At 41.1% G+C, this 17,789-nt stretch overlaps 1 protein-coding gene across 6 annotated transcripts in view; it reads left to right on the top strand.

The window, feature by feature from the left end:
• cntn1a (contactin 1a) overlaps nucleotides 1–17,789 on the top strand; it is a 65,225-nt gene that overhangs the window by 33,257 nt on the left and 14,179 nt on the right. For all 6 annotated transcript variants that reach the window (XM_080875144.1, XM_080875143.1, XM_080875145.1 and 3 more), the window contains exons 2-10: nucleotides 146–280; nucleotides 3,435–3,473; nucleotides 9,288–9,414; nucleotides 10,058–10,236; nucleotides 10,526–10,621; nucleotides 11,155–11,361; nucleotides 16,497–16,596; nucleotides 16,934–17,115; nucleotides 17,304–17,428. In XM_080875144.1, the coding sequence (XP_080731270.1) occupies nucleotides 146–280; nucleotides 3,435–3,473; nucleotides 9,288–9,414; nucleotides 10,058–10,236; nucleotides 10,526–10,621; nucleotides 11,155–11,361; nucleotides 16,497–16,596; nucleotides 16,934–17,115; nucleotides 17,304–17,428 (1,190 nt within the window). The remainder of the gene's footprint in view (nucleotides 1–145; nucleotides 281–3,434; nucleotides 3,474–9,287; nucleotides 9,415–10,057; nucleotides 10,237–10,525; nucleotides 10,622–11,154; nucleotides 11,362–16,496; nucleotides 16,597–16,933; nucleotides 17,116–17,303; nucleotides 17,429–17,789) is intronic.

The following is a 17,789-nucleotide window of genomic DNA, read 5'->3' as shown; positions in this document are numbered from 1 at the left end:
CGTTTTGTTAGTCATTATTTTGCCATAGTAATCAAGCCAGGGGTTGTTTTTATAATCTATCTGTGAACTTTGTACTGGCTACAAAATTGATGTTTCTAACTGTCAAATTTTCTGCTTTTTTCCTTTTCTTCTTTATCTCTTTTAGGAAAAACAAGCAGTCCTGCTAATGTTCCATCAACTGAGCTTCTGGCTCTAACCCCACCAGGTGGTCCTCAATTCAACATCATGTTGCACCTCACCCTGCTGCTCCATCTCCTGGTCCTTTCATGCAGCTGTTCGGGTATGAAGCACATTAAACTCAAAGAAAATAGTTAGACAAACAACCTCTGAGGTTAATTTGAATGACAGAAATCATACTTGACACTGGTGATATGCTGCATTTAGCTGAGCAGTTGCTCCCTGACAAGTTTCTTTTCAAACAGTAATGCAACATTCAAAAGGACTTTGCCATTTAGCTTTGCATTTACTCACATGCCCTTCAGCTTTTGAGTACTGCTGCGTAAAAACCTGGTTGTTGGGGATTCTTTTGGCAGTAGCAGTTTGTCAGTAAATAGTGTCTCATGCACACTTTGACAAGCGGTTCCAGCTACAAAGCGTAAAGGATAAAAATCATACAGGTGGCTGGCAGCACGCATAGTAGCACACTTGTCAAAACTGGATTGTCAGTGTGTCCATGAATGAAGAGCAAGAATGACAAAGTGTGAACGAGCTGCTAAATGCCAGCTCCAAAGGACATTAAGAAAACTAACGATGCTGGCAGTCATGTGTGCTTCAAGAAATTTTTTTTATAAAAATGTAATTTTAATCAATCCAGTTAAGATGGATTTTGTTGTAATGCAGCAGAGAAATCTTAACAGGTTTAAGTAGTTACAGCGTAGCATAAATTCAAAGGGTGGCAACAAGATGATAAAAAATGATACGTAGGCTATATCTGATAGGCCAAAGCTGGCAGTCGTGTGCCTCTGAGGGCAGCATGTGGCTGTGCAATCTGCTGTGTTGGAAAGAAAGCAAAGTAGACAGAAAACAGCAGGCCTGAAAATGACCTGTCTAAAAAGGAAACAACCTTCTCTTTGTCTCTGTGTCCCTATACCACAGGCAGTTCTCGCTTGTTTGAAATTTGATTTCACATGAGCTAAAAAATCAGAGCATGTGGACTGTGACTCTCTGGGCTCTACACATCTTTCTCAAAATCATTTTACTATGATGATCGTAGCGTATGTGCATGTGTCCTATCTCCTCCTTAACATGTGAGTCAATCTGAATGGAATGTTGCACCAACATTATCACACATGCAGCGCTTATTAACTAGGGGTGCAACGATACACAAAATTCATGGTTCGGTTCGGTTCGATACTTTGGTGTCACGGTTCGATATTTTTTCGATACAAAAAATGTTCATGCCTTTTTAATTTGGCATGAACATGCCAATTTGTCATTTATTAAAATTATAAATATATATTTTAACTCAAAAGTACAGTTTTTAAATTTAATGTTGCTGCAACAACAAGCCCCCGCGCTTGGGGCTGGACGGCATCAACACGTTAACAAGCTAAGTGCGCTAACGCAGTAGTTCCCACCCATGTAATTGAGCATTGCGTGGCACATCCGACATACTGTTTTACTTTTGTCCATGACGCGCTTACCTTCAGGGTCATGCTTCACTTGAAAACCAAGATAGTTCCAAACGCCAGATCTGAATGAGGGTGGGGGAGGTTCAATTTCGGGTAGCGTTGAGGCAGTTGCCATGTTGCAACGAGCTTAGCTTCTGTCTTGCTAGCTTGCGCTGTGCTCAGTGGATCTGCACTCAACAGTGCAGCCTAGGCGGAGTAGTCAAACGCAGAACCACTGAACGCTTAACACAGACAGAATCGTCAGAAGAAAAGTTGATAAAATAAATAAAAAAATTTGTATTGTTCGATACATATGCGTACTGAACCAAAAGCAGTGTATCGAACGGTTCAATATTGACACAAGTATTGTTGCACCCCTATTATTGACGTCTATTTGCTTTAAAAAAAAAACAACTTCACATATGGATATAGGGCTGTTCGATATAACGATATATATCGGATGAAGATATAAAAATGTCTATCGTTTAATTTTACGCTATCGTTTGTTTCGAGGTGTCGCAAAATAAACGTTTACGGCAATATTTTTTTCATTGTTTTGATGGTCACTGTAGTGGCTATATTAATTTCCTAAAGTTCTCTCTTTCTCTTATATTTAATATAACCACACTACGGACGGACAAGCGCCTGTTTTTATGCGTTGTCGTTAGCAACAAAGACGGTAAAACCACTGCGTGTCTGCTTGTTTATTTTCCACAAACCTTTCACAATAAAGCGCAAGATCCTGTTGAGATTTTTCAAAATAAACTGAATCACGTGAAAGAGTATGCAGAGTATCTACGGATGAGAAGCAAAAAATAGCCATCAGGTGCTAAAAAAATAAACCTTAGACTCAAACGTTAGAACAGGCTTTTCCCCGCAGCACGTCGTGTAATAAATACTCACAAAAGAAAACGGCAGCCTTTACAACTTATGTCTAAAAATATATCGTTTCATGCATCAGTTAAAACACTCGACTCCAGGTACACGACGCCCAGCTGGAAACAAGTCGAAGTTGAGCAAGTCGAGCTGCACGAGATTCACAGAATTTACAGAAAATGTTAAAGTTTTGTGATTTATATAGTTATCGGACGATAGATGTCTTATATCGGGATATGAGATTTTGGTCATATCGCACAGCCCTATATAGATAACATACATTAAAATTCTTTGGATTTTTATATTCATCATATACCCTGGCTCACAGGAGAGCAGCAATGTAGCAGAGAATTACTGTAAACCCTGAAGCATTTCAGTGTGATCAGTAAAATCTTGAAGTCATTTATAAAGCCAGTGATGAGAGTCTAAAACAGGGGTATTATCTTGTCTTTTGGTTTTTGTTTTGACGCCATTAGCTGTATTTTGTACCAGCTGCATGCATCGTACATGATTAACTAAAGTTCAAATCCAGGTATATGGCTGCTTCATCTAAGCAGACAACAGCCAAACAGCAGTCTCTGGTCTTTATTGTGGGTAGAGAACATTGGCTTGACATTTTAGTTTAGCCCCAACAAAGATTAATGTGACATTACTGCCATGACAGTTGGGCAAAAGTCAAGTACACACTAGCCTACAGCAGAAGTATAGGCAGTGAGTGTGTGCGTGTCTGTGATTCTGTGGTTCAGTTGGCCCATAATAAGACTTACACTGACACAAAAAGTATAAATGAAGTCTAAATATAGAACTGTGTTGAACACTTATGATAAATGTTTTAGTATCTGGTTGGTAGGACTGCTTTCTTCCATTCGGTTGTACTTTGTATTTCATATTTACAGAGCCGAGATTGTACGCTGGCTTGACTTGACATTCTTTTGTTAAATGTTCCAGGTGTGTCTGTCATTGGGGAGGTACCTGACTTTTATGGAGGTAAGTGTAATTATATGTCAAATATAATTATCAGCGTATATTGTGCTGGGATTCCCTTTAACAAAAACATTCATAAATGTCAGAGATCAAGTTTTGAGGTCACAGAAAAGGCCACAAGCTTATGTGTCATGTGTTATGTTTTCTGAATATCTTTTGACACTTGGCCATAGACATATTTCTTTTGCCAATGTGCCTTTGAATCTTTTTGAGCATTCTAGTAAATGGAGACGGGTTATCAAAAGCAGGAATGTACCAAAATTCAAAGGCTCGTTTCCATCTGATTTATATTTTCTAAACCAGAGACTGTCTGCTCTGGCAGGTCAGTGGAGTTGTGGCCTTCTTGACAGCCTCTGTTTTTAGTCAAGGCTATGTTACTAGACTTTTTGAGAAGGGTTTTGATTTCTTTTTGCATTAAAAGAAAATAGCTCTAACTCTTTACTGGCATTTGCCAAGTTTTCTATTTGCTGTCCCTTCCTACAGAAATAAAAACACTTTGGTTCTTTAATGTGTTTATTCCTGCAAGACGTCAGGATGCTGACCTCTGCTTCACCAAATTTTACACAGCTGCAGATGCAGCTGACATAGTTCACGAGGACACGTTATTTTAAAAAGTCTTCTGGTGAGCAGACACTTTTCACATAAAATACAACTGCCTTTAAGGGTTCAGCATAAAAACAATACAGTGTAACTATTATAAAGCATAGCTTTATTTATAATATAAATACAACTTCTTTTCATTGTTCTCCTTAATTACAGTAAACAGTTCTCAAGCTTTTGTGTTACGTTGATCAACTCATTATTGCAGATACTCTTAAAAGCCAAGAGAGGAAGTAAGTGTGCTACAAATGGGCTTTCACTGTTTTTTGTCCAACCCCTGCCAACTGAAGTGGTCAAACTACCAGAGAATTTCGCTTTCAGGATTCCCATTCAAGCAGTGACAGATGGCTCCCTTTCTCGTCCACAGTGGGATAGGGTTAATGAAAAAACCCAGACATAATGTTTTTTCCACTGTTTCTATTTCTGCATTTCTTCTTCTTTCAGATGTACATTAATTCTAATAGAGATGGTTTGGATCCAAGATGTTATGCATATGAACCTAGGCTGGTATTTAGAGCTAGGGACTGTATTTGAGCTGTCAGGCTTCACCGTGGTGCTATTTGGGGGTGATAGATGAGACAAAGAAGGGAAATAATGTGCATTTCGTCTTCATATATGTAGACGCACACATACACACACACACACACACACTGTAAATGTAAAAAAAAAAAGTCATATTTACATTTACATAATTGATTGAGACAGCCTACATATTTATATAGCTAGTTTACGAACCATTATACTTTATACTTACTGATAGTTTTGATTATTTGGTCCTAAGGTAGGAGAGGCTGTAATTTCTGTTTTTTGACTTACTATTCGCCCAGTGTGCTTGTCTCTAGGAGAAAAATAAAGGTGAAGCAGGCTGTCGGCAAGGGATTAATTGGTAGAAGGAAGGCTTGCTGATTTGTTGCTTAGAAACACGTGATGCTGTTCGCAGGTTGAATTGTTGATGGCTCCAGTGAGCATCTTGTTTTTCTGTTGGTCACTTTTTGTTCTTGATGCTTTGCCATTGATTGTCTTTCACCTTTTCTTGAAGTATTGACCTTTTTTTTCTTATGTGTCCTTGTGGAGTATCACCTCCTGAACAAGCTGACATTATTTCTTCATGTTTACAGAAATAACAGAACATGATGTAGTTTGGGCTCTGCTGGCTGTTTTTTGATGCCCACATCAGTTGTTTTTAAGGTCACTCGGCACTGAAAGAAATGTGAGAAACTGCTGCTTAGGCTTGGTGATTTTGAACTCTTTGTCAAACCTGGATAAGGATGAAGGTGTAGTCATCGGTGTCGATAGCAAGTTTCTTAAAGGTCAGAACATCGTGTAGACAGCCTTCCAGCTGGGACACGCTGCAGAAGCAGGTTTTTTTTTCATATAACTGAACTGCTTATCATTCAGCTCGTAGCAGTGTTTATCCCCATCATCCTGCTGTTAAAGCTAAAGTAGAGCTCACCTAATGCCTGCCTCTTTAGTACCAAGTGCTCACCCCTTGTCGGGCTGAACGATGGCTGTAAAAGTATTAAAATCTTAATGCTGCCTTTTTAAATCACTTCTCAGCTGGACACACACATACAGAGCAAACTTTTACAGCTGCAGACTAATACGGAGATTCCAGTCATCGAGCATTACACATCAATGCGTATAAAAGTGAAAATCTTTGGACTCAAGTTCAAAGATGTATATTATCTTCGATAGTTCTGCTCTATCAAACAATATTTTCTTTCGAGTGCAGTTGTAACAGCACAGCTGGTAACAAATTAAACATACCCTGCATGACTGACCCTGGCCGTACCCTGGGCCATACCTCTGTGAGTACTTTGGCCTGCAGTGAGGCAAGTTTTTTTTTAAAAACATACGATTTTAAAAAGTAGGTTTTTCACTCCAGGGAGAGTTTGGTTTACCACCCTCGCTCATGATGTGGCTCGGGGGTTTGTGGGCAATTATTTTATTGCATTGTGCTTTTAGTGCCAGAAGGATACAATATGTTATCTGTCCCACTTGGACACTCACTTGGTCATGCAAACAAGCCATACTACAGATGTTGCTGTAAAGCACGGTTGTGATCAAAGTTAAATTCATTAGAGAATTACCTTCTTCTGGGATTTGGACTAATTATGTGATTACTGGGATACGACAGGAAAACTGCTTCAGAACATTGTTTTTTGCAGAATGGCAATGTGAGAAATGGCTGCAAATAAAATAAAGGCACTTAAAAGTGAAAAAACAAACAGATTTTGAATATATGTTTTATAATACTTCTAGCCAGCAAGTAATTGTGATTCAACTGAGATTATACCTAAAACCATAATGAATAATTGATGTCTCATTAGAAACCATTGCTATGAAAGATAACAGCCTCCTGAAATAACAAGCTTTGGTTTTTCAAATTCAAATGAGAGTCTAAGCTTACCTGCTGTTCGGCTGAATCAGACTGTCTGTGTCTGATAATGAAGCAGGTCCAGTGGAAGATCACTTCCAGCAGGCTCAGGAGACAGAGCGTTCCTGACTGTGTGTGTGCTTCTTCTCCTTTTTAACAGATGTGGCCTTTTCTTGAGACTTATTGTCCATGTTTCTTTCTTTCTTTGTGTGTTTTTGTGTGTAAGTAGGAGGTGGGATCACTCAGTTGACAACTGGGTAAATAATTACTTGCCAGCTAAACGGGGAGGCTCAGTACATCCAAGGCGAAGTAGTGCCAAAACGAGAACAGAAAGGGTTTTATGCAGGGAAAGAAGAGAACCTGTGAGAGATACAGATTAGGAAAGAGAAGAATGAAATGGAGTGACTAGCGACAGTATCGTATTGTGTTTTGTTTTGAACTTCGCATATTAGACTCCTTTGAAATGAGGGCGCAAAGAGTTTAGGTGGGGAGCTGAGAAAAGACCTTTTTTTTGCACAACAGTGAACACAAAAGTATTAAGATGAACATACAGCACTTTAGAAAAATGAATTGATTATTAAAGTTATTATGATGCATTATAATTGGCAAGACACATTTTAATAGCAGTACATCCCGTATTTGATTCAGAGCCACAAATCCCACCTGTGATAATGGTGTCAGTGTGCTTCATCCTCTAGAAATCCTTAGATTTTGTGCAAATGGTGCATATTTGGGTTATATAAAACTGTCAAGACATGTCACTAAGAAAAAAACCAAAACAGAACATGTACTGAATAAAGCAACCTTAACAACCAGAAAGCTCAGAGACCCAAGTAGTTGTGGAAGTAAATCAAAGAAAAGGGGAGCAAACCGTGACAGCAGGATTTAGATTGGAAAGGTGGTGGAGGGACAGAGGCAATCCAGGGAGAGCTTGAGACAGAGAAAATGAAATGAGGCAGGGAGAATGTAAGAGGCCCGTGTGTGTCTCCAGGCTGTGGGTCTTGTGCGGCCTGTTTAACAGCCCCCTTCCACCATCTGCCACGTCCCCCATTACAGGAAAAGCATAGGAACGGCACCAGTGCTCATGTCTGAGTTACACTTCAGCTGCTATTTCAGCACTGCAGTGCAGCCTCAGTGACTCCCTTCCAACCTCCACAGTCTCGCATTTGCAGTATTTTTTCATGACACCGACGCAGCACAGCCTAAGCCTAGCAGTAGAAAAGGGTCAGTAGATTCCCTTTACTCTACTGAATCTTATGTTTCTTTCATGTTTTCTGTTTCTTTCATTTCTTTTTTCACCTCTCTTGTTCCCAGAACATAGATCCTCACTTAATTTTCCTTCCATCAGCCCCACAATGGCCCATTTATTATATGTGTAATTTCTCTCTCAGTGGTAATTCAGAGTCCTTGGGATTTACATCAATGTCAAGTACTTGCACATGGTTGGCTGCTGTAGTGTGAGTGGGAGATGATCCTGTCTCCTAATGTCTTAATTGTTGCCTTCTGGTTGGCTGCGGAGGGTATAGCTAACTTGCAAATGTGGTTATAATTCTGCCTTCCTGCTTTTTTCTGTTCGTGACAGTCGAGGCAGAAGAATATGCATCTAATTTACTGGTTAAACTGCATGATCCGTTTTGGATATTCCTTGAAAATAGCCAGCAATCACATATTTGACTGCTGGAATGTGTACAGCTCTCGTTCTATTTTGTTGTCACGCTACACAAATATACCCGACTGCTTTTGTGATGTAAATTACGGATAGAAGGATCCTATAAATATAATGGTCCTTTGTTTGGGTTTCTAAAGGTCGCAGAGTCTGTCGATGTGACATTTTCAGAGTGAGCGAATCTGTAAGTACTGCCCTGGATCGAAGAGGCGCAGGATATCGCCGTCTGAAAGAGCCGGCCTCTCCCCATTGAGGTGTCAGCTGTGCTCTCTTAGAACTCAGAGACGCGAGGGAATAACACACATGTGCGCGCCCGCACATTTGTATTGCCGCAGTCACCTACACACGCTCTTGATCTGAGAGAATAATCAGCATTTGGGAACATTTCGCCTCATTGCTTATTCATAGCCTGGCATTGTGTTTATGTCTTATTCATGCCTTTGCTCGTGATGTCTGTCTGTTTTAATGAGTAATTGGGGCTAATTACGTGTGCCTGACGATGCTTTAAAAGGAAGCTTGAACCAAGAAACGCGTTTTCATCGAGGAGAGCGCTGAATCTGAAATTTCCTGTGCTGCGCTTCTCCGCAGCGCCGAGGATGACAGATACGGTATGAAGCAGGTTTGGATTATGCTAAGTAAAGTTGGCATTTCCACTTGGAGGATTTGTATTAGTGTGGAACAATAACATATCCACTGGCAACTGATAAATGCGTCACTCTGGTTTGGCACCTGACTGAGCACATCTCTGCCATAATTAGTGTGAGTTTGTGGTTTGGAATAAAGCAGAGGCTTATTACCCTGTGTCGATGCCTGAAAGAGAGTTTGTGCGGACTCAAGAATTAGATTAGTTACAGCTACAACTGGGATTTATATAAACCCGGCGTCTAAGTTAAAGGTGTGCATGTCTGTGAAAAACGCAAATCAGGCTGACATATTAAATGGCAGGTCCTCACAGAGGCAATCTCACAATCTAGTCAGCATGTTGTTTTTGTTGTTGTTGTTTATTTGTATCTTTTCTTGTGTTATTTCTGAACCCAGTTCTCTTGTTTTTGATTAAACTGCCCCACAGCTGACAAATGGGAGACAAATGTGATGCTCTTGAAACTTGATTTCACTTCTCTGTAAGACTGCTCTTAGTTATTAACCCTTGGTCTTGTTTGTTTGTTGCCTGCAGATGAAGTCACAGGTTACGGACCAGTGTTTGAGGAGCAGCCGGTGGATACCATCTACCCTGAGGAGTCACCCGAGGCCAAAATTACCATGAACTGCCGGGCTAGAGCCAATCCACCTGCCACATACAAGTAACATATGCTCCGCATATACACTACATGCTGTGCATGTTATGTGCCTCTCACCTCTCACAATCCCTCAGACTGTTTTCTGACCTGCTGTCAAACTGCGTGCTCACAAAGATGTTACCTTAATGGTGATGAACAAATAAAATTCTGAAGCAGATTTAGCAAAAATAACTTTTTTTTTTCATTTAATTTTTTTGGACTCAAAATTTAAAGTGTTTTAGATCATCTGTTTCAATTTAGTCGCAAATACATGTAAATTAGATTGCTCTGCATCCCTTAAATCGGTTTCACTGTCAAGGAGCCCAGAATTAGATGTCAGAGGGGAAGGAATTAGCTTTGACCGCAGCTGGCATTGAGTGTTTAAGAGGGTTCATTTATAGTGCACTCTCTTCTGCCTTTCAAAGCATTAAAATTTGTCATTTTTTAATAGAGAAGCCCTCAGTTTATGAAATCTGGTAAACTTACGGTAAAAGATCAGCTTTAGTGCAGTCACTTGTCAGACTTTGTAATGTATGTCAGTGCTTCAGATAAGTTATCTGCTCGTGTTATTCGATGTAAAATCAACTAGAAACAACAAGAAAAAGAACGCGACTCTGACTCCTTTCAAACAGGGCGGCTGTGCTAACCCTGATCGTTTGTGTTGCAGGTGGAAGCTGGACGGCATGGAAATTGACTTGGATGCAGGGGGTAGTCACTACAGTTTAGTAGGAGGAAACTTGGTCATCAGCAAGCCTGATAAGACTGAACATGTGGGTCAATACTCCTGTTTGGCTACCAACACGTATGGCACGGTCGTAAGCAGAGAGGCCTCTGTCCAGTTTGGATGTAAGCTTTCCATTTACAGTCTGATGTGTAAAGCATCTCCTATTTTTAACAGCGCTGCCTTGCTGTACTTTCATGCATATTATGCAAACTGAAATGACAAGGACAACTGGGACAAATCAAATTCAGTATGACAAATATAATTTGTGAAATGCTAATGCGCTCAGAGATCACAACTCATTTCCAAAAGAATCGTTGATCTTTATACAAAACTTACACCATAAGTGTCGTTTTGCAGAGATCTTTAAAACATGTGATGACGGGATGTGATTATTTTCTCTCCCCTTCTCAGATCTCGATCTTTTCTCATCGGAGGAGAGGTCGTCAGTGTATGTCAAAGAGGGACAGGGTGCCGTGTTGCTCTGCGCTCCCCCACCGCATTATCCAGGTACAACATGTGAAGCCTTAGCCTGCTGTTGCTGGATGTTCCTAAAAAGAATGAGCCCTAATATTTTGCAGCATTAACATCTAGTTAATTACAGAAGACCGTAAACAATATAGACTAGAACATAATCCCTTCACAAAAACCCGAAAGAAATCTGAACCCACAAAACTCTGGGACCAAGACAAGTCGTATGGAAAATGAACAAACTTGCTTGCATTGCTTTAAGTTTTACTCTGGTCCTTGACACAGCGACTCTGTCATGTTAAATAATTGTGACCATTCATGCACATATCCTCACTGCTGTTTTCATGAACTTGGTGAACTGAAATGAATTAATCAGATATTTTGTACACTGTTGTTAAGGACATGGTTAGCTTCTTAGCTATTAAGATAAAGAGATTGTTGTCTTCACAAGCTTACCAGATCATTCAGAGTGCCCTTGCTTCACATCCAGCCTCCTTCACTGTTTCAAAAGCAGTGGATAAGCCCAGACTCTTGACTGACAGGTGCCTTTTGCTGTTCCTCTTTCTGTTCAGCCGAGCTGTCATTCCGCTGGATCCTCAATGAATTCCCGACCTTCATCATACCGGACAAGCGACGTTTTGTCTCCCAGATAACAGGCAACCTCTATATCTCTAAGGTGGACTCCTCGGACAGAGGAAATTACTCCTGTATCGCCTCAAGCCCGTCTATTTCCAAGAGTGTCTTCTCCAACTACATCCCCCTCGAGCCTCAGACTGAACGTTAGTACCCCGGTTTCTACTTCTTGTTGTCTATTTGTTGTTGCTTTTGACTCTGATTGTTGCTAAAGTAGTAGTAACAGACTTTTGGGTTCTGCAGCTTAACAGAAAGCACAAATAGAAAATGGAATACAAAATTATAAAAAAGGTTCCAAGAATTCATGCGTAAAATACTGTGTTTAATACCAATTTATGCTTGCAATGCACAGCAATTATGTCAGTAAAACGGAGGGATTCAACAGGGATTAAATATGTGTCTACTATAAATAATAATAATAATAATAATAATACATTTTATTTAAATAGCGCCTTTCAAAGCACCCAAGGACACTGTACAACAGATAAAAACTGGAAATATACACAATAATAAAAATAGAAGATAAAAGTTAAAGCATACAGAAATTTAAGGATAGGCAATTTTAAACAGATGAGTTTTGAGGGTGGACTTAAAAAGAGAGAATGAACTAATATTTCTGAGGTCCGGGGATAGGGAATTCCAAAGTCGAGGGGCAGAGCAGCTAAAAGCCCTCCCTCCCATTGTAATCAGACGAGCAGAGGGAACAGAGAGAGAAAGAGAAGATGAAGATCTGAGGCAGCGGGATGGGAGCTTCATCTGTAATAAGTCAGAGAGGTACGGTGGAGAGAGAGAATGAATAGCCTTGAATGTATACAGAATTATTTTAAAATGGATGCGAAGTTTAACCGGGAGCCAGTGAAGTTGCTTCAGGATTGGGGAGATGTGGTGGGTAGAAGAAGTCCTAGTAATAATACGGGCAGCAGAGTTCTGGACACGTTGGAGCTTGTTGATAGATTTTTGTGTAAGGCCAAATAACAATGAGTTGCAGTAGTCAATTCTAGAGATAACAAGATTATGGATGAGAATGGCAGTGGCGTGAGGTGTGAGGAAGGGGCGGAGGCGATTAATGTTACGGAGTTGGAAATATGCTGCACGTGTAATATTATTGATATGTGAGTTAAAGGATAATGTGCTATCGAGAATGACACCCAAGCTTTTCACAGAGGGAGAGATAGGGACCAGCGAGTTATTGATGGTGAGAGAGAAGTTGTTAATTCTGGATAGCAGTCGTTTAGTGCCAACCAGAAGAAGTTCCGATTTATTGCTGTTGAGTTTAAGGAAATTGGAGGAGAACCAAGAATTAAGTTCAGCTAGACAGAGGATGAGGGAGGGTGGAGGAAGAGTAGAGTCAGGTTTGGTAGAGAGATAGAGCTGGGTGTCATCGGCGTAGCAGTGGAACTGAATATTATATTTACGAAAAATATGTCCGAGTGGAAGAAGGTAGATGATGAAAAGAAGGGGCCCGAGGACAGATCCCTGGGGCACCCCAGTGGATAGAGGGGAAAGCTGAGAAGTGAAGGATTTTAATTGAATGAACTGAGTGCGGTCAGATAGGTATGATTTAAACCAGGCTAGTGGAGTGTGAGAGAGACCAATAGAAGCTAATCTGCTAAGGAGAATGGGATGAGAGATGGTGTCAAAAGCTGCACTCAGATCAAGGAGAATAAGGATGGAGAGGAGACCAGAATCAGCTGCCATAAGAAGGTCGTTTGTTATTTTTATAAGAGCAGTTTCAGTGCTATGTAGAGGACGAAAGCCAGACTGGAACTGTTCGTAAAGGTTATTATCAGTTAGGTGAAGATGGACTTGTGAAGCAACTATTTTTTCAAGGATTTTTGAGAGAAATGGTAGATTGGAGATAGGACGAAAATTATTAAAGTTGTTGGGATCTAGACCAGTTTTTTTCAGAATTGGGGTAATAGCAGCAACTTTGAAGGAAGCAGGAACAGTTCCAGTGGTGAGTGAAGAGTGAATAATAGCAGATATGAGGGGAAGGAGAGGGAGTAAGCAGGCTTTGACGAGGACAGTGGGGATAGGATCAAGCTGGCAGGTAGAAGGCTTTGATTTATGGATGAGATCAGCAATATCAGCTAAGGATGGAAGTTGAAAAACAGAGAGGAAGTGAGAAGGGGGAGAAGTTAGGACAGAGAAGCTACATTGAGCATTAGGGTCCAGGTCTAAGTGTATTTTATGAATTTTATCAATAAAGAATAGCATTAGAGCATCACAGAAGTTAGATGAATAGAGATGAGCAGGCAGAGAATCAGGTGGCCTGTTAAAAGAGTTGAATAGTGAGAAAAGGGTCTTGGTAGAGTTCTCACTTGAGCAGACAATGGCAGAGTAATAAGCAGATTTGGTTTGACTAATACATTCCTGGTAAAACAGAACGTGGTTATTAAACATATCCTTATGAATAGTAAGGCCAGTTTTTTTATAGAGACGTTCAAGCTGTCGGCCTTTAGCTTTCAGTAGTCGGAGTTCAGGGGTGTACCAGGGTGCAGAGCGAGAAAAAAGTACAGTTCTGGTTTTTTGTGGAGCCAGGGAATTTAAAATACTGCTAAGGCTATGATTATAAAAAAGTACCAGGTCCTCTTGAGTAGCTAAGTTGTTAGAAGACAAGCAGCTAGAGAGAGCAGAGGAAAGGATATCAAGATTTATATTCTTGATATTCCGGAAAGAGATAATACGGGGATTGTTAATTACAGAGAGGGTCATGTGAACATTAAAGGAGAGAAGTAGATGGTCCGAAATTAGCAGTTCGTCAGCTGTACAGATGGAGGGGGTAAGTCCAGAACAGCAGACTAGGTCCAAAGTGTGGCCCTTAGTGTGGGTAGGGAAGTTTATGTATTGTTTAAGGCTGAAGCTATCAAGGCAGGATAGAAGGTCCTTGGTAAGGGGATGGTCGCAGTTATCCACGTGGACGTTAAAGTCACCCAGCAATATTATATTAGGGGAGACAGTAGCTAGATTGGTCAGCAGATCGGCAAAGTCACTGATAAAAACAGAATTAAATTTTGGGGGGCGGTAGATGACAGCTATTACAGTTGGGGTAGGTCCTGAAAGTTGACAAACAACAGATTCAAAGGAGCTGTACGTAGGGGCGGACAGCGGCGAGACTTTCCAGTTCTCGCGATAGATTATCGCGAGGCCACCACCACGACCGGACTCGCGAGGTTGGCAGGTGTAAACAAACCCCGGGGGGGGTGGAGTCGTTGAGTTGCGAAAAGTCATTGGGCTGTTGCCATGTCTCAGTCAAGCAGAAAAAGTCAAACTTACGGTCTGTTAGGAGATCCTGGATGAGATGTCCTTTGCTCGTAAGCGAACGGATGTTAAGCAGGCCGAAGTTGACAGAAATACTGCCGGACTGGATGAGAGTGTTAGCCGACCTAGGCAGGTCAGTCAGAGCATTGTGGTCAATGGACCTGCAAGGGTTCCGTTGAGAGCGACCAGAGGTGGACCAGAAGGACTGAATTGGTTTGGAATTATCCTGATGGAAATACCGACGGGAGCCTCGATGTACGTACTTTCGACGGGGGGAGGAAAGCAATGTCTGTGTGGAAATGAAGAGCAGCCAACGGCGGAGCGGCTAAAGAGAAGCGGAGCCGGAGGAGCTCATCAGCTGTATATTGATGAAGTCCAGTGCCGAGTCGGTAGATCGATGACATAAGGATCCAGACCCACACTGAAAGTACATAGATCCTGAAAGGCCACATCATGGACAGGAACAGCCGGGTAGGGACACCGGTGGGCCTTAGAAACAGGAGTAAGACAGAAGTCCAGTAGCGTTAACGTTAGCGATAGTGGTGAGTGGCGGCCGGTGAGTAGCGGCAGCCAGTCGCGCCAGCGTTCACTCAACCGGTGATGCCACACTTCCTCAGATGTGGTTTTCCTGTATTAATTCTCACATTATTTTGCCAGTGAGGTGTGATTATAGGGCAGGACCTCAAGTGTTGAGAGATGCTTGAAGACAGGAAGTGACTAAAATGCTGCGTCGGCTGCAATTCTTTCCTCCTGTTCCTACTGTAGCACTGTGTTTAATGACAGCGTTGCTTGCTCTAAATGCATTAAGGTCATGTCCCTGGTATTGACTTTTTAAATTAAATTTACAGAACTAAATGAACTCAGTAGTAGACTGACACATGATGCTTGTTTTGAGACAGAGCCAGCTGGCTACAGAGGACAAGAGGAAACATAAACTGTGCCAAAACGAAGGACAGAAACTAAAGAGATGTATGTGCTCTTATTTATTTAGGCCGTATGTTTCTGAACAGCTTGAAGTAATGGGTTCAAAAACCAAACTAAGCAATGTTAACATTTTTCCTTAAGGGGTTTCCAAGAATCCATTAGACGTTTACTTTCATCGCTGTCAAACTCTGAGCTAGTTTTACTTGTGGCAAGCATGTGTTGAATAGTAGAACACAAGCTAGAAGGATTTGTTCCATCAAGGGGGCCGGGGACAGAGCTGAGCAGTTGTTTGGGCTCTCTCAGGCATACATGTATTATGCCGTGTCTTCTGGGTATGATGTTACATTATTTACCTCTATCTAATTTTTATGTGTGTGTGTGTGTGTGTGTGTGTGTGTGTGTGTGTGTGTGTGTGTGTGTGTGTGTGTGTGTGTGTGTGTGTGTGTGTGTGTGTGTGTGTGTATTTGTCCAGGTTTTATGAATGTGTATACAGAATTTTATACATTCTGTTAATGTGTTTAAGCATGTAAACATGAGTCATGCTTAGGGCTCTAAATAAAGCTTTTATTACATTCTATAGGCATTTCTTTCACTTTAATGCTCTGAGTATATGATTTCACTGTGTCCCATGTGTGTTCATCAGTCAGCAACGGCATTGTTGTTGCTTATATCTTGTGTTTTAACCACCTGATTACTGATTGCTATAGAACAGTGGTTAAACTTAAAGTAACTCAGTTGATAAAGAAACAGCAGAGTGGATGAGACATTCAGAAATCCAGGGCCCTGGATCTAGTCCTGGACCAGAGTTTTTAAACTGCAAATTACAAGTAAGGATACCGAGTAGGAACAGATTAATACTTCTTTGTAAGATTAAAAAAAATGACAAAATTACATTCACAGAAACAAATAACCTAATCACACACACAGTATGGGATATAAGAGTTCCATATATACGCATTATGGTGAATCTGGTGTGAGATTTTCAAAGAAAACCTTGAGAACAAACACAAAATTATTTTAAAGTATTTGTTTTGTTAGCATCTATAAACTGGGTTAAGAATCAGAACACATCATAACTTGTTGCTCTTCCACTCAGGTCCTATCAGGAAATACCCGGCTGACCTAAGAGTCAAGTTCCCTGACACCACTGCTTTGGTGGGGCAGAATGTCACCCTGGAGTGCTTTGCTTTGGGGAAGTAAGTAAGAGAGAATATGGGTAAACAAAAAATGCTAGATTGTAGAATTTCACACTAGCCAGCTATGTAGAGGTAATCCGCAATAAAAACGACTCTTAAAGGAAAGTTTAAGTGAATATGAACTCAGTTTCAGAGGCTGTTCTGCTCCGTTTACAATGAAATCAGATCCAAACATATCATTCTGTGAGCTCTCAAAGTTCTACAGCTGCTGACAAATGCTCATGAAGTCACATGATTTACAACCCATGTTTCAGAATGATAAGTATAGTGGAGCATGCAACAAGCGTTACAACTTATGCCTGCTCGTGCATTATTTTCCCCTGTGTGCCCTTTTCAGTCCTGTCCCTGAGATCCGCTGGAAGAAGATAGACGGACATCTGCCGTCAAACCACGAGGTGCATATGACGGGGACTCAACTGCATCTGTACAACGTGCAATTTGAAGACGGTGGCACCTATAAGTGTGAGGCGATAAACTCGAAAGGAAAGGACTACCACACCGCTCGCGTGTCTGTGGAAGGTAATTTGAAATTTTCTTGTCTTAACTTATACTGTAGTTTTCCAAAGTCTTTATCAGTTGTATTAAATCTCTCCTAGGTGTGCTTTATGGGATAAACTCGTCAGCACTGCTATTATTAGCACTGTCACCAGACAGGGTAAATCTTAAGATTTTCCTCAAACCCCTTATCTAAATGTTCTCACTTGCAGCTTTTCCAGAGTGGGTGGAGCACATCCGTAGCACTGAAATAGACCTCAGGAGCGACTACACCATGTCCTGCAAAGCCAGTGGCAAGCCTAATCCACACATCCGCTGGCTGAAAAATGGAGAACCGGTATTATTCAGACTCATAGATTGTTATTGTCTTGTAACTGTGAATGCAAATGAGCTATGACTCTAAAATGCTCAGAGCCCTCTCGGTGGCTGTCTAGATCTCGTCTCTGTTCGGTATGCAGCCAAGGGATGTTACAGGAGCACAGCAGAGACAGGAAGCTGGCACTGTGGGTAGACATGGTGTCAGGAGAGTTCAATAAAAAGCACCTTTTGTTTTTGAGCAGGTGCCAGCATGTGTTGTGTAATGCTCCATAGAAGCAACTGTCATCAGGCTCGAAAATGCTCTAGAGAGCAGCCAGTGACAGAAACGTGGGGGAGGTTGCTGGATGTATCATTATGCATTAATGAAATCCTCTGCCAGG

Source organism: Rhamphochromis sp. 'chilingali' (assembly GCF_963969265.1).
Source record: "Rhamphochromis sp. 'chilingali' genome assembly, chromosome: 2".
In the NCBI taxonomy this organism is placed as follows: Eukaryota; Metazoa; Chordata; class Actinopteri; order Cichliformes; family Cichlidae; genus Rhamphochromis; species Rhamphochromis sp. 'chilingali'.
Note: the sequence above shows the minus strand (reverse complement) of the source record. Positions and strands in the feature narration are given on the sequence as shown.